Source organism: Ostrea edulis, chromosome 9 (assembly GCF_947568905.1).
Source record: "Ostrea edulis chromosome 9, xbOstEdul1.1, whole genome shotgun sequence".
Classification (NCBI taxonomy): domain Eukaryota; kingdom Metazoa; phylum Mollusca; class Bivalvia; order Ostreida; family Ostreidae; genus Ostrea; species Ostrea edulis.
Genome location: NC_079172.1, coordinates 17,211,886 through 17,224,871, shown reverse-complemented (window position 1 = coordinate 17,224,871; position 12,986 = coordinate 17,211,886). Strand labels below are relative to the sequence as shown.

Below are 12,986 nucleotides of genomic sequence, written 5' to 3'. Positions count from 1 at the left end.
CCTGTTAATACTTGTTTCTGGACAGATTAAGAATAACAGGAAGCTGGACATTACCTGAGCACAGGAAGAGTTGACAGTGTTAATTAACATATTCTGTGACCAGAGATGACCAGTGTGTATACTATTGTTATAAAAAGATCACCAATCTAGCCTGTCAAATGTTTATTTGAGTTAATTAAAATAAAGATTTGAAACAATAGGTAGTTTTTGTTACAGTAAGGGATTTCAACAGAAACCTTTTCATCTTCCTCAATTCAACAGAGTCATTTACATTATTTATTTAATGTTATGACTTAAAAAGTGTTTATTATTAAATGATAGTTCATGTGATGAATTACAATGTATTTACCATAATGACCACTTTAACATTTAAAATAACCAATAACACAGACTATAATGACCAAACAATTTTCAATCAACCAGTATTGACCACTTTTTTGCCAACACTGTCTGGTACACAAAGAGAGCTAAAACACTGCAAACGTGGCTTCGACCAAAATTAATCAATGTAGAGCCTTGGTTAATATAATGTGAAGTAATATTAATCTCACATAAGAATACAATGTAAATTCATGTAGATATGACCTACATAGGCAAATTGAATTTAAATACAGTAAGCAAGTGAATTTTAACAGGGTGTCAAGTTCCTATTTATTCCTATATTTTCCTATAAACTTGAAGGTTCTTATATTTCCCCTCTAAGTCATTAAAATTCTTATATAAAGCCCTGTATATCCAAAAAAGAATGACCGTCCTGTTTTCGAAAATGGTAATTAAAAAAAAATCCAGGAGCTGATGCCAGATTTATATTTTATTTAATTAGATTGTTATGCAGAAAAAAACTATGATGATTGTATAAGAACTGTCTATATTGGATGGAAAACTATCCGCATGTGAAAGGATTTTGTCTTTGTTTATGTTTGATATTGTTTCCTCTCCAGTAAGATACTATGCTTGCTAGATTTTTATAAAGAAACAATAAACTTTTATACAAATTCTTTAATAAAAACCTTATTAAATTCTATAAATCTGCTGTAAAAATCCTTAGATTTGTCCTATAAACTGCAAAAAACAAAAATCCTATAATCCCGTATTTTTTTTTTTAGACCAAAAGTGGCTTGACACCCTGTGAATATAATCTTGAAGAGAAGTGAGTCAATTACCTTATCACCAAGTGCAGCATAAAAAACATCAAGCAGGAAGGGGAAGTTCTGTTGCAATTTTTCAGTAGCTGCTTTAAATAAATTTGCCTGCGATAGAACTTGGTGATTGATGCATAGCTCTTATCCTTGGACGAATTTGACTTCACTTGTTTGGCACGCTGTTTTTGGCTATATTTAGATCTAAAACTTCATAGTTATTTCGGATTTCAAACATTACGGTTGAGCATCACTGAAGAGACATTATTTGTCGAAATGCGCATCTGGTGCATCAAAATTGGTACCGTATAAGTTTTACATAATGGAGAGTGTGCTACCTTTTGCCTGAAGTTGGGAGACCATGTTGTCTATTTCACTGTAGTTATCACCACATTGATGGGGTTGGTGGGATACATATTGCAAATGTTTAATTCCACTAATTCCATCATAGTCATGGTCTGTGATCCCGAACAATGATTTCCTCGACTTTTTGGGTTCGGATACATGTTTGTTTGTAGAATAGGAATGGTATGGTGGTAAACTTTTACATTTACTGGGGTTAGATTGTTGACCTTGGGAGGAAGCATGGTCTAGTGGTACAGGTTGTATTGAACAAGGTTTAGAATCATCCAGACTTTTATTTAGTTTCAACTTCAATTTTTCCACTGAGGAAATTAGTGAATCAATGACGCGTTTTCTTTTCTGTTGGTTTCTAATTGGGGCACTGGGACATCGTTTTCAATTTAATCGTTGAAGGTAAGACGTGATATGTGTTCGTGCATTTCTTCTAAAAGTATAAAACGACTCGATTTTTTTGCAACAAGGATCACAAATGTATAAACCTAACTGAGAAATTTCGGACTGCTTTAATTCGGAAATGTCTAGAAATTGCAAAATATCATTGAAAAGTTCTTGATTTGAATAAAAATAAAATCCCAACGAGTAGAGATAAACGTCTATCTTGGTCCCCGCAAGACACACACTTTCTCTTACCTTCGTCTGCCATCGAGTCGTTGACGACGGGGACTACTTACAACATGTTCGCCCAACATGTCTACCGTGCGACGCCCGAGTCTTTTTATGACGTAAAGAGCGAGGGGTACCGATTGTTGCAGATTAGGCTTACGGCTGCTGCGACTACGACGAAGCAAACCTTTGGACGTGATGGTAGGTACATTCATCCTATAACAGTATCCGTATTGAAACACCGTGGAATCCGCTGAAGACCTCACAAAAGGTTACAACTTAAACCGCATGCAATACGTTATGGAATGTAGTGGGGCAAATAGAGCTTAATCAACACCAAAAGTAGACATGGTTTTGAACTCGGACGAGTCCATTTTACGTAAGCAATGCTAACGGCAGAGCTCGAGTTTACCATTTTGTACATGTATATTGTGTAGAGAATTGTGTCACTTTTAACGTAACAGATTAGGATGAGGTAGCGTCATGGTCTGGGGTGTTATTAACAAATACATGTCAAATGGCTGTACATGCATGGACATTACTAAAATATTGTAGCAAAGGGAAGAAAAGTCTTTGGATCAATGGAGGATCGAACTCAGTACCCTTGCATTACTACATTGTAGATAGTTGATCTGACTTAACGAGACCGATATAGGAAGTATGGTACTATTTCTGCAATATAAAATTTAAACGTATTTCGGAAATTATGCTAGAACTCTTCATAGAGAGGAGATGGAAAAATAATCTTAGACAAAATGTTAGATACCTCGCGTAAGACCTTAATGCAGTAGCATAGGTAAGGTAATGAATTAATTTTTCAGCAGGACAATGCGCGCACGTTGACTCCAAATTTCCTTCCTATGAACGGCATCAACCTTCTTAACAATGTAGAAGTATGCACAACCGCCAGTCTCGGAATTCGCAAGAATTTGGAAGGGTATTACTGGAAGAGAGAAAGTGCATTCCCCAAAGGACCATTCATAGTATCTGTCAATCAGTGACACGTCGGTTACGCGCAGTTACCAACGTTAATCGTGGACGTTCCCGTAATTAGTGACCAAAACCATACTTTTGAAACGTCTCTCTCGACTTCTAGTCCACATGCAGTGTCCCAGGGATTAACACTGACGCTTACAATCAGTGGATGTTATACTTTTATCAAAGATAAAATAGATGCAGCGTTAGCATTTTAATGGGTTTTTGTTGTTGTTGTTGAAAAGTTAAGCTTGAAAGGTGAAGATAACAAAAAGCTTTTAAACATATTAAATGTATATGCTGGTGATGGTGATGGTTGATGTAACAGGAGTTTAAACAGTCTCTGTTTAAACTCCTGTTACATCAACCATCACCATCACCAGCATATACATTTAATATGTTTAAAAGCTTTTTGTTATCTTCAACTTTCAACCTTAACTTAATATGGTTTTGGTCACTAATTACGGGAACGTCCACGATTAACGTTGGTAACTGCGCGTAACCGACGTGTCACTGATTGACAGATACTATGAATGGTCCTTTGGAGAATGCACTTTCTCTCTTCCAGTAATGCCCTTCCAAATTCTTGCGAATTCCGAGACTGGCGGTTGTGCATACTTCTACATTGTTAAAAAAGGTTTAAAGTCAGCATTTCGCAAATTCTATGGTAGTTAAATGAATATGCCAATACAACCTACCTGTATCATTGGGTAAAATGCTGTCTGACGTGTTTCATACCGATTGTTAGCCGTTCTTGACACACTGATTTTGACTACGGATAACTCCGTTTACCTGATCAGCATATAGGGCTCACTACGGATGTGACCGGTCGACAGGGGATGCTTACTCCTCCTAGGCACCTGATCCCACCTCTGTGTCCAGGGGTCGATGTTTGCCGAACCCTCTATTTTGTATTGCTTATAGGAGTTATGAGATTGATCACTGTTCGTTATCTTCACCTTTCATCAAAGTAACACATATATTTGCTAATTGAATTAATGATTAGCACAGAAAAGTATCCACTTGTGTAGATTTTAAAAGGTTTTGTAAACACAAATACATTCTGTTTGAAATACCAGTAAAACGTAAGTTTACCATAGTACATTGAAGAGCTATTAGATTTGAATGCTGATTGATGAATATACGTGTTTGTATATAAATATATATAAAGAATAGACATGCCGATGATGTTATGTGTGTATTGTTTATCTACATGAATTAAATTTGGTACCAAACGAGGATACGAAATACAAATTTGGGGCCGTGTAAAATTTTGCCAAATTCAAAAGGTATGGGTATGGAAACAAGAGGCCCACAGGCCTTATCGGTCAATGAGTGTAATCTACATCAATAGCCCCATGGACTATGCAACCTATAAAAAAATCTCTGTCCTGCATATCTAAGTTAAATTCTAATCGTCAGCAACAGTATAAGATGTGTTCGTAAAACTTTAATGCCACCCGAAAGGGCTTATATTCATGAAACACTTTATAGAATATATGTAACATTAACACGACATGAAGAATTTGGACCTGTCCTCGAGTCAAAACCCTGGGGTAGCGAAATTCACAATTTTGGACGACCCATCTCTGATTTTCCTAGATATGCATTTAGTTGTTGTACTGTTTCAGTAAAATTAAAGAAATCTTTCAAATGAAAAAGAAAATAATCACTACTAGTTTAATGATTTTGGTTCCAACCTGGAACAATAACTAGTATCAATAACATTAAAGAAAATATTCAAATCTTTACCCCCCCCCCACTCACCCCCACCCACCCCACACAATCTACCCGAGGATAATGGTAGAAGCCTTCCTGCTCTACAGGACTATCCATTTAGTGTTTCTTACAGATGCACCTACGTAGAGAAGTCATTTAAATGTTTGGCCAATGTTTGGCAGTTTTTACCCTAACCCTACGGCACCGGTGGTACAGAAGTCCATACATTCACAATTTATGTCACCCTTGTCCCAAAGATGCTTCATACAAAATTTGAAGAAGAAACATGGATTGGTAGTTAGAAAGAAAAAGTTAAAAAGGTTCTCTTGTTAATACATTCAATCACTGACCATTCTGGCCCCACCCTGATACCAACACCTGTGATCGTGAAATTTACAATTTTGGTAAAGGACAACCTCCTCATTCTGAATATCCATTTAGTTTCAATTTAACATCAATAGCATTAAAGAAGATGTTTTTTTAAAAAATACTTTACACATAAATACTATCTACCAAGTTTGGCTCCGCCCTGGAGTCAGAAGCTCTATACGCTGGGATCATGAAATTTACAATTCTGGTCAATGCCTTCCAGCTTTATATCACCATGCATTAGTTTTCTTACATATGGGTGGTTGTGAAAAAGATTTTGAAAATTGGTCAATATTTGGTAGTTTTTGCTCTGCTTCCAAGGTCTCAGGGGTGCAAGAGTCCTGAAATTTACAATTTATGCCCCCCCCTCTTGTCCTAAAGAGGCTTCATATCAAATTTGAAAAGAATTGGAATGGTAGTTTTCAAAATTAAAAATATTCAATTATTATAAATGGACGAAGGACGACGACGAACGCAGACCAATCGCAATAGATCACCCGAGATTACTCAAGTGACCTAAAAATTGACGGTAGCAAATTTAATGATTTAAAATCTACAATATTAAATTTCAGTTTCGTAAATCTCATGATAATCATATTGGCGATTCAAGTCCCCCTACTCATCTTTAACCTTTGTTTGTCCCGATAGTCCCAGTCCTGCAATACCAACGTTGAAAACGACGATCAAAAGCATGACATACATGCTATATTTATCGCATTTTTCTACGCTCAAACATGGCGGACAAAAGCACAGAGTTCCTTTTGCTTCTTTTGTTAAGACGCTTGCGTTCGAAGTAGGTGTGCATGCAACGGAGGTGCTATTTTTTCTGTGTTCCATTTCTGCCTCCCTTTCTTTTTCCCACCTCTTAATCATTAGAATTCCGAACAAAATGTGGAAAAGAATTGACAAACTGATCATAATAATCAGTGGCCAAAAGTAATCGTTTTCGGCCGGACTTCCATCCAACACAGCACGGAGTTGTGAAACATTGGCGGCCAACAAGGAGGCGTCACATAATCGTCGGACGAACTTCTGTCTGTCAGCGAATGGATTTCGAGAGGATGAGGTTTGCTGTGATCCATCAGCTTCCTTTGAAAAAAATAGTTGATTGAATTATATTACTCGACTTCCAAGCACAAGATAGTATCGATCGTTCTATTTATAGAATAACAACTTATAAACTAGTGTATTGATGTTAACTCATAATTACATACGGTTTTAGTAACTTATAAAGATATTCACATTTTTTAGAATATTAAATTTTAGTATAAAATGGAGAATTTACATGTATATGTTCAGACACTTTACTTTGTATAAGTAAAAAAGAAATTTCATTTGGTTTGAATCTAAGTAAGAACTTACGTCTTGAGATGGAACTGGTTGTCTGAAATCAACAACGTCTCTAGACTGTGAGGTCATCTACAACACAACATATACCCGACGGAGTACATACTGAGTAAATAATATAATGAGCAATTGTATGAACACAATCATTTTCATACATGTATGTTTCCATGAACAATTTTGATAGCGTAGTTTATGTCAAACAAAATTACTCACACGTAAACTTGTCGGCCTCTTATTCGGTGTGGTATCTTGGCCTTCCTCTGAAGTTTCATTTCGAGCATCATTCATTTCCAGGCTTACATCGCCGCTGTTACTGCTCGCCATTTTCATAGATAAGTGATATGCTTCCTCGTTCGGATTTTACAAAGTGTATTGTAGTGTGGTATTAAAAATAGGTCAACAGTTGACCTTATGACGCATATCTTGAAATTTGACGTAAATCTAGAAAATCATTCATTTTTTTTTTTGAGGTTGTAAGTTATTCAGAAAACATGTACATCGTGTAAACAAAAGATCATTTTACTGCAGAAAAGCAAAAACAGGAAAGCTAGGGCCCCTTCCGTAGACCCTTTGTGATTTGGTCCCCCGAAAAAGTAATACAAAGGTATGAGCATACTTGGTTTGATCTAAGCAAGCTATTCAGCGGACAAATGAGTGGGTAGTATATTGTATATGTTGTAAATGGATCCATCCTGTCCATATTTATGTTCCATAGAATTTTTACAGTATGCATGTATAAAAGGCGAAGATAACTTCGACCTCTGGGTTTTAAGATGAAAAGGTGAAGATAACGAACAGTGATCAATCTCATAATTCCTAAAGGCAATACAAATAGAAAGCTGGGCAAACACAGCATTTGACTCAATGATAGGTTGTATTGACGAACTAGATCGTTATAACGACTATAGAATTTGCGAAATGCTGACTTTAATCGAGACTGTTGAAATCCCTTTACCATCAGCTTTCCTCGTTTTAAAAACTGACTATACGCAGAACAAGCTCTTGCATATTGAATCAGTTGAGCTATATAACCACCATATGCAGGTGATAATGGAATATTGCTACATAAATATGGGAAGTTGAAGATAGAGAAGCTGAAATCATCCCGTTTGTCATACAGTTGCGTTGTCAGTTTGCCGTTAATGTTTACTTTCAATAAAATATCTAAGTATGAAGCAGAAGTGGACGACTCTGTGATGTCCTTTATTTCGAGCTCACAGGGATATATCAAATCGACACATGAATGAAAGTTATTATAACGTCATCGATATATCCAATGTCGAATTGAAGGCGACAGCGAGATATTTTTCTTCTCACGTAGAAGGTTTTGAATAAATTCTACATGTATGTTTAAAATGAGACATATCAATGAAAAGTACTGATGGATTATGACTGAAAGGATATTTAAACTGTAGGAACAGGTCGTGTAATATAGCTGCTATTTCTGGGGGACCACCGCGAATACCCCTCCTTCTGGTAGGATGAGCACCCCTTCGTTCTGGTGGTGCCGATATTGTCGACTTGCCAATTTCTTCGAAGCAGCTAAACCCCTGTCTGTTTATTCTATATAGCTGTATCATCATTTGTAGCCTTCAATGACTCACTTTGTCGTGATCACTATTATGTCCTTCTGCTATTGATTATAAGCCTCTTAACCAGGATTTTTTTTTTATATTAAAAAGGACTGTGAGAAACAAGGTTAAGATTATATAGAATAGACAATGCGCTTTTAGCTCCAGATTTGTGTATGAAGTATCCAGGGAAAATTATCAAAATGTGATGATAACGAACAGTGATCAATCTCAGGACTCCTATAAGGAATAAAAATAGAAAGCTGGGCAAGCACGGTCCCCTCGATATACCAGAGGTGGGATCATGTGCATAGGAGGAATAAGCATCTCCTGTCGACCGGTCACATCCACCGTGAGTCCTATATCTTGATCAGATAAACACAGTAATCCGCAGTCAGAATCAGGCCTAACAATTGGTATGAAACACGTCAGACAGCATTTCACTCAATTACATGTATTCTATTGTTATAACGACCACATAGTGAGCATTATTTTATTGGGTTTTGTGTTTTCCTTCCGCATAAAAGCACTCGAGCTATGACAAACTAGTATATGTATTTTTAGAAAATTATATGTCTTTCAGATTTTTCTCAATTTACTTTTCAAGTAAGCACTCTCCCTTTAAACTTTACGTACAAAAGATAACTACTAACTTTGTATCACATGACATCTAACATACGATATTTTCATTCAGACGAGTTTTCCCCACGAAGAGTTTTAACTGCAATACTCCTTCTACTATTAGGACTAGTTGTTCTTAGGAACTTTTATAAGAACTTTTTCTTAAAAATAAAAGTGACACCCACTTGAAAGGCTCTAAATTATGTAGAAAATGACGATTGCATATCATTTTGAAATTACTCGATCGTTTTTCTTAAAACTTTTAGACTTGCAGTCCCTAAGAGAACATTCAAAAGAGTTGCACATTCAAGAATTTCGAAAAGGGAGCAGATATTCCCTATATAGAACTCACGGCGGGTGTGACCGGTTGACAGGGGATGCTTACTCCCCATAGGCACCTGATCCCACCTCTGGTGTGTCCAGGGGTCCGTGTTTGCCCAACTACTCACTTTGTATTACTTATAGGAGTTATGAGATTGATCACTGTTCGTTATCTTCACCTTTCATCAAAGTAACACATATATTTGCTATTTGAATTAATGATTAGCACAGAAAAGTATCCACTCGTTTAGATTTTAAAAGGTTTTGTAAACACAAATACATTCTGTTTGAAATACCAGTAAAACTTAAGTTTACCATAGTACATTGAAGAGCTATTAGGTTTGAATGCTGATTGATGAATATACGTGTTTGTATATAAATATATATAAATAATAGACATGCTGATGATGTTATGTGTGTATTGTTTATCTACATGAATTAAATTTGGTACCAAACGAGGATACGAAATACAAATTTGGGGCCGTGTAAAATTTTGCCAAATTCAAAAGGTATGGGTATGGAAACAAGAGGCCCACAGGCCTTATCGGTCAATGAGTGTAATCTACATCAATAGCCCCATGGACTATGCAATCTATAAAAAAAAATCTGTCCTGCATATCTAAGTTAAATTCTAATCGTCAGCAACAGTATAAGATGTGTTCGTAAAACTTTAATACCACCCGAAAGGGCTTATATGAGCTCGAAATAAAGGACACCACAGAGTCGTCCATTTCTGCTTCATACTTAGATATATTATTGAAAGTAGACATTAACGGCAAACTGAAAACGCAACTGTATGACAAACGGGATGATTTCAGCTTCTCCATCGTCAACTTCCCATATTTGTGTAGCAATATTCCATTATCACCTGCATATGGTGTTTATATATCTCAACTGATTCGATATGCAAGAGCTTGTTCTGGGTATAGTCAGTTTTTAAATCGAGGTAAGCTACTGACAAACAAGTTGATGGTACAGGGATTTCAACAGTCTCGATTGAAGTCAGCATTTCGCAAATTCTATGATCGTGATAACGATCTAGTTCGTCAATACAACATCGTATTGGGTCAAATGCTGTCTGACGTGTTTAATACCGATTGTTAAGCCGTTCTTGGCACACTGATTTTGACTGTGGATAACTCCGTTTACCTGATGAGGATATAGGGCTCACGGCGGGTGTGACCGGTCAACAGGGGATGCTTACTCATCCTAGGCACCTGATCCCACCTCTGGTGTGTCCAGGGGTCCGTGTTTGCCCAACTATGTATTTTGTATTGCTTGTAGGAGTTATGAGATTGATCACTGTTCGTTATCTTCACCTTGCATTGATGAAACAGTTGATAGAATATATGTAACATTAACACGACAGGAAGAATTTAGACCTGTCCTCGAGTCAAAATCCCGGGGTCGCGAAATTCACAATTTTGGACGACCCATCTCTGATTTTCCTAGATATGCATTTAGTTGTTGTACCGTTTCAGTAAAATTAAAGAAATCTTTCAAATGAAAAAGAAGATAATCACTACTAGTTTAATGATTTTGGTTCCAACCTGGAACAATAACTAGCATCAATAACATTAAAGAAAATATTCAAATTTTTACCCCCACGCACCCCCACCCACCCCACACAATCTACCCGTGCATCATGGTAGAAGCCTTCCTGCTTTGTAGGACTATCCATTTAGTGTTTCTTACAGATGCACATGCGTAGAGAAGTCATTTGAATGTTTGGCCAATGTTTGGCAGTTTTTACCCTAAGCCTACGGCCTCGGGGTTACAGAAGCCCATACATTCACAATTTATGTCACCCTTGTCCCAAAGATGCTTCATTCAAAATTTGAAGAAGAAACATGGATTGGTAGTTAGAAAGAAAAAGTTAAAAAGGTTCTCTTGTTAATACATTCAATCACTGACCATTCTGGCCCCACCCTGATACCAAAACCTGTGATCGTGAAATTTACAATTTTGGTAAAGGACAACCTCCTCATTCTGAATATCCATATAGTTTCAATTTAACATCAATATCATTAAAGAAGATGCTTTTTAAAAATACTTTACATATAAATACTATCTACCAAGTTTGGCTCCGCCCTGGAGTCAGAGGCTCTATACGCTGGGATCATGAAATTTACAATTCTGGTCAATGCCTTCCAGCTTTATATCACTATGCATTAGTTTTCTTACATATGTGTGGTTGTCAAAAAGATTTTGAAAATTGGTAAATTTTTGGTAGTTTTTGCCCTGCTCCCAAGGTCCCAGGGGTGCAAGAGTCCTGAAATTTACAATTTATCCCCCTCCCCCTTGTCCTAAAGAGGCTTCATATCAAATTTGAAAAGAATTGGAATGGTAGTTTTCAAAATTAAAAATATTCAATTATTATTAATGGTCGACGGACGACGACGAACACAGACCAATCGCAATAGCTCACCCGAGATTACTCAAGTGACCTAAAAATTGACGGTAGCAAATTTGGTGATTTAAAATCTACAATATTAAATTTCAGTTTCGTAAATCTCATGATGATCATATTGGCGATTCGAGTCCCTCTATTCATCTTTAACCTTTCTTTGTCCCGATAGTCCCATTCCTGCAATACCAACATTCAAAACGACGATAAAAAGCATGACATACATGCTATATGTATCGCATTTTTCTACACTTAAACATGGCGGACAAAAACACAGAGTTCCTTTTGCTTGTTTTGTTAAGACGCTTGCGTTAGAAGTAGGTGTGCCTGCAACCGAGCTGCTATTTTTTCTGTGCTCCATTTCTGCCTCCCTTTCTTTTTCCCACCTCTTAATCATTAGAATTCCGAACACAATGTGCAAAAGAATTGACAAACTGATCATAATAATCAGTGGCCAAAAGTAATCGTTTTCGGCCGGACTTCCATCTAATACAGCACGGAGTTGTGAAACATTGGCGGCCAACAAGGAGGCGTCACATAATCGTCGGACGAACTTCTGTCTGTCAGCGAATGGATTTCTAAAGGATGAGCTTCGCTGTGGTCCATCAGCTTCCTTTGAAAAAAAAGTTGATTGAATTATATTACTCGACTTCCAAGCACAAGCTAGTATCGATCGTTCTATTTATAGAATAACAACTTATAAACTAGTGTATTGATGTTAACTCAAAAATACATACGGTTTTAGTAACTTATAAAGATATTCACATTTTTCAAAATATTAAATCTTAGTATAAAATGGAGAATTTACATGTATATGTTCAGACACTTTACTTTGTATAAGTAAAAACGAAATTTCATTTGGTTTGAATCTAAGTAAGAACTTACGTCTTGAGATGGAACTGGTTGTCTGAAATCAACAACGTCTCTAGACTGTGAGGTCATCTACAACACAACATATACCCGACGGAGTACATACTGAGTAAATAATATAATGAGCAATTGTATGAACACAATCATTTTCATACATGTATGTTTCCATGAACAATTTTGATAGCGTAGTTTATGTCAAACAAAATTACTCACACGTAAACTTGTCGGCCTCTTATTCGTTGTGGTATCTTGGCCTTCCTCTGAAGTTTCATTTCGAGCATCATTCATTTCCAGGCTTACATCGCCGCTGTTACTGCTCGCCATTTTCATAGATAAGTGATATGCTTCCTCGTTCGGATTTTACAAAGTGTATTGTAGTGTGGTATTAAAAATAGGTCAACAGTTGACCTTATGACGCATATCTTGAAATTTGACGTAAATCTAGAAAATCATTCATTTTTTTTTTGAGGTTGTAAGTTATTCAGAAAACATGTACATCGTGTAAACAAAAGATCATTTTACTGCAGAAAAGCAAAAACAGGAAAGCTAGGGCCCCTTCCGTAGACCCTTTGTGATTTGGTCCCCCGAAAAAGTAATACAAAGGTATGAGCATACTTGGTTTGATCTAAGCAAGCTATTCAGCGGACAAATGAGTGGGTAGTATATTGTATATGTTGTAAA

At 36.6% G+C, this 12,986-nt stretch overlaps 2 protein-coding genes across 2 annotated transcripts; both read right to left on the bottom strand.

Moving 5' to 3' along the window:
• Positions 1-5,691: 5,691 nt before the first annotated feature.
• Positions 5,692-7,768, bottom strand: LOC130046384 (uncharacterized). The gene is made up of 3 exons (XM_048890043.2): positions 6,729-7,768; positions 6,531-6,587; positions 5,692-6,257 (listed from the first exon to the last, which is right to left on the bottom strand). The coding sequence occupies exons 1-3, from the start codon at positions 6,843-6,845 to the stop codon at positions 5,784-5,786; spliced, it is 648 nt and encodes a 215-aa protein (XP_048746000.2). The 5' UTR covers positions 6,846-7,768; the 3' UTR covers positions 5,692-5,783.
• A 1,496-nt stretch (positions 7,769-9,264) lies between these two features.
• Positions 9,265-12,723, bottom strand: LOC130050074 (uncharacterized). The gene is made up of 3 exons (XM_056148677.1): positions 12,519-12,723; positions 12,321-12,377; positions 9,265-12,048 (listed from the first exon to the last, which is right to left on the bottom strand). The coding sequence occupies exons 1-3, from the start codon at positions 12,633-12,635 to the stop codon at positions 11,575-11,577; spliced, it is 648 nt and encodes a 215-aa protein (XP_056004652.1). The 5' UTR covers positions 12,636-12,723; the 3' UTR covers positions 9,265-11,574.
• Between the last annotated feature and the right edge of the window lie 263 nt (positions 12,724-12,986).

What these genes read in the sequence shown, in the direction of transcription:
- LOC130046384 (XM_048890043.2), bottom strand. Translation starts at nt 6,845, where the DNA reads ATGAAAATGGCGAGCAGTAACAGCGGCGATGTAAGCCTGGAAATGAAT. An exon ending in AGAGGCCGACAAGTTTACGT is followed by an intron (nt 6,588 to 6,728) that starts GTGAGTAATTTT and finishes GTTGTGTTGTAG; the next exon opens with ATGACCTCACAGTCTAGAGA. An exon ending in AACCAGTTCCATCTCAAGAC is followed by an intron (nt 6,258 to 6,530) that starts GTAAGTTCTTAC and finishes TTTTTTTCAAAG; the next exon opens with GAAGCTGATGGATCACAGCA.
- LOC130050074 (XM_056148677.1), bottom strand. Translation starts at nt 12,635, where the DNA reads ATGAAAATGGCGAGCAGTAACAGCGGCGATGTAAGCCTGGAAATGAAT. An exon ending in AGAGGCCGACAAGTTTACGT is followed by an intron (nt 12,378 to 12,518) that starts GTGAGTAATTTT and finishes GTTGTGTTGTAG; the next exon opens with ATGACCTCACAGTCTAGAGA. An exon ending in AACCAGTTCCATCTCAAGAC is followed by an intron (nt 12,049 to 12,320) that starts GTAAGTTCTTAC and finishes TTTTTTTCAAAG; the next exon opens with GAAGCTGATGGACCACAGCG.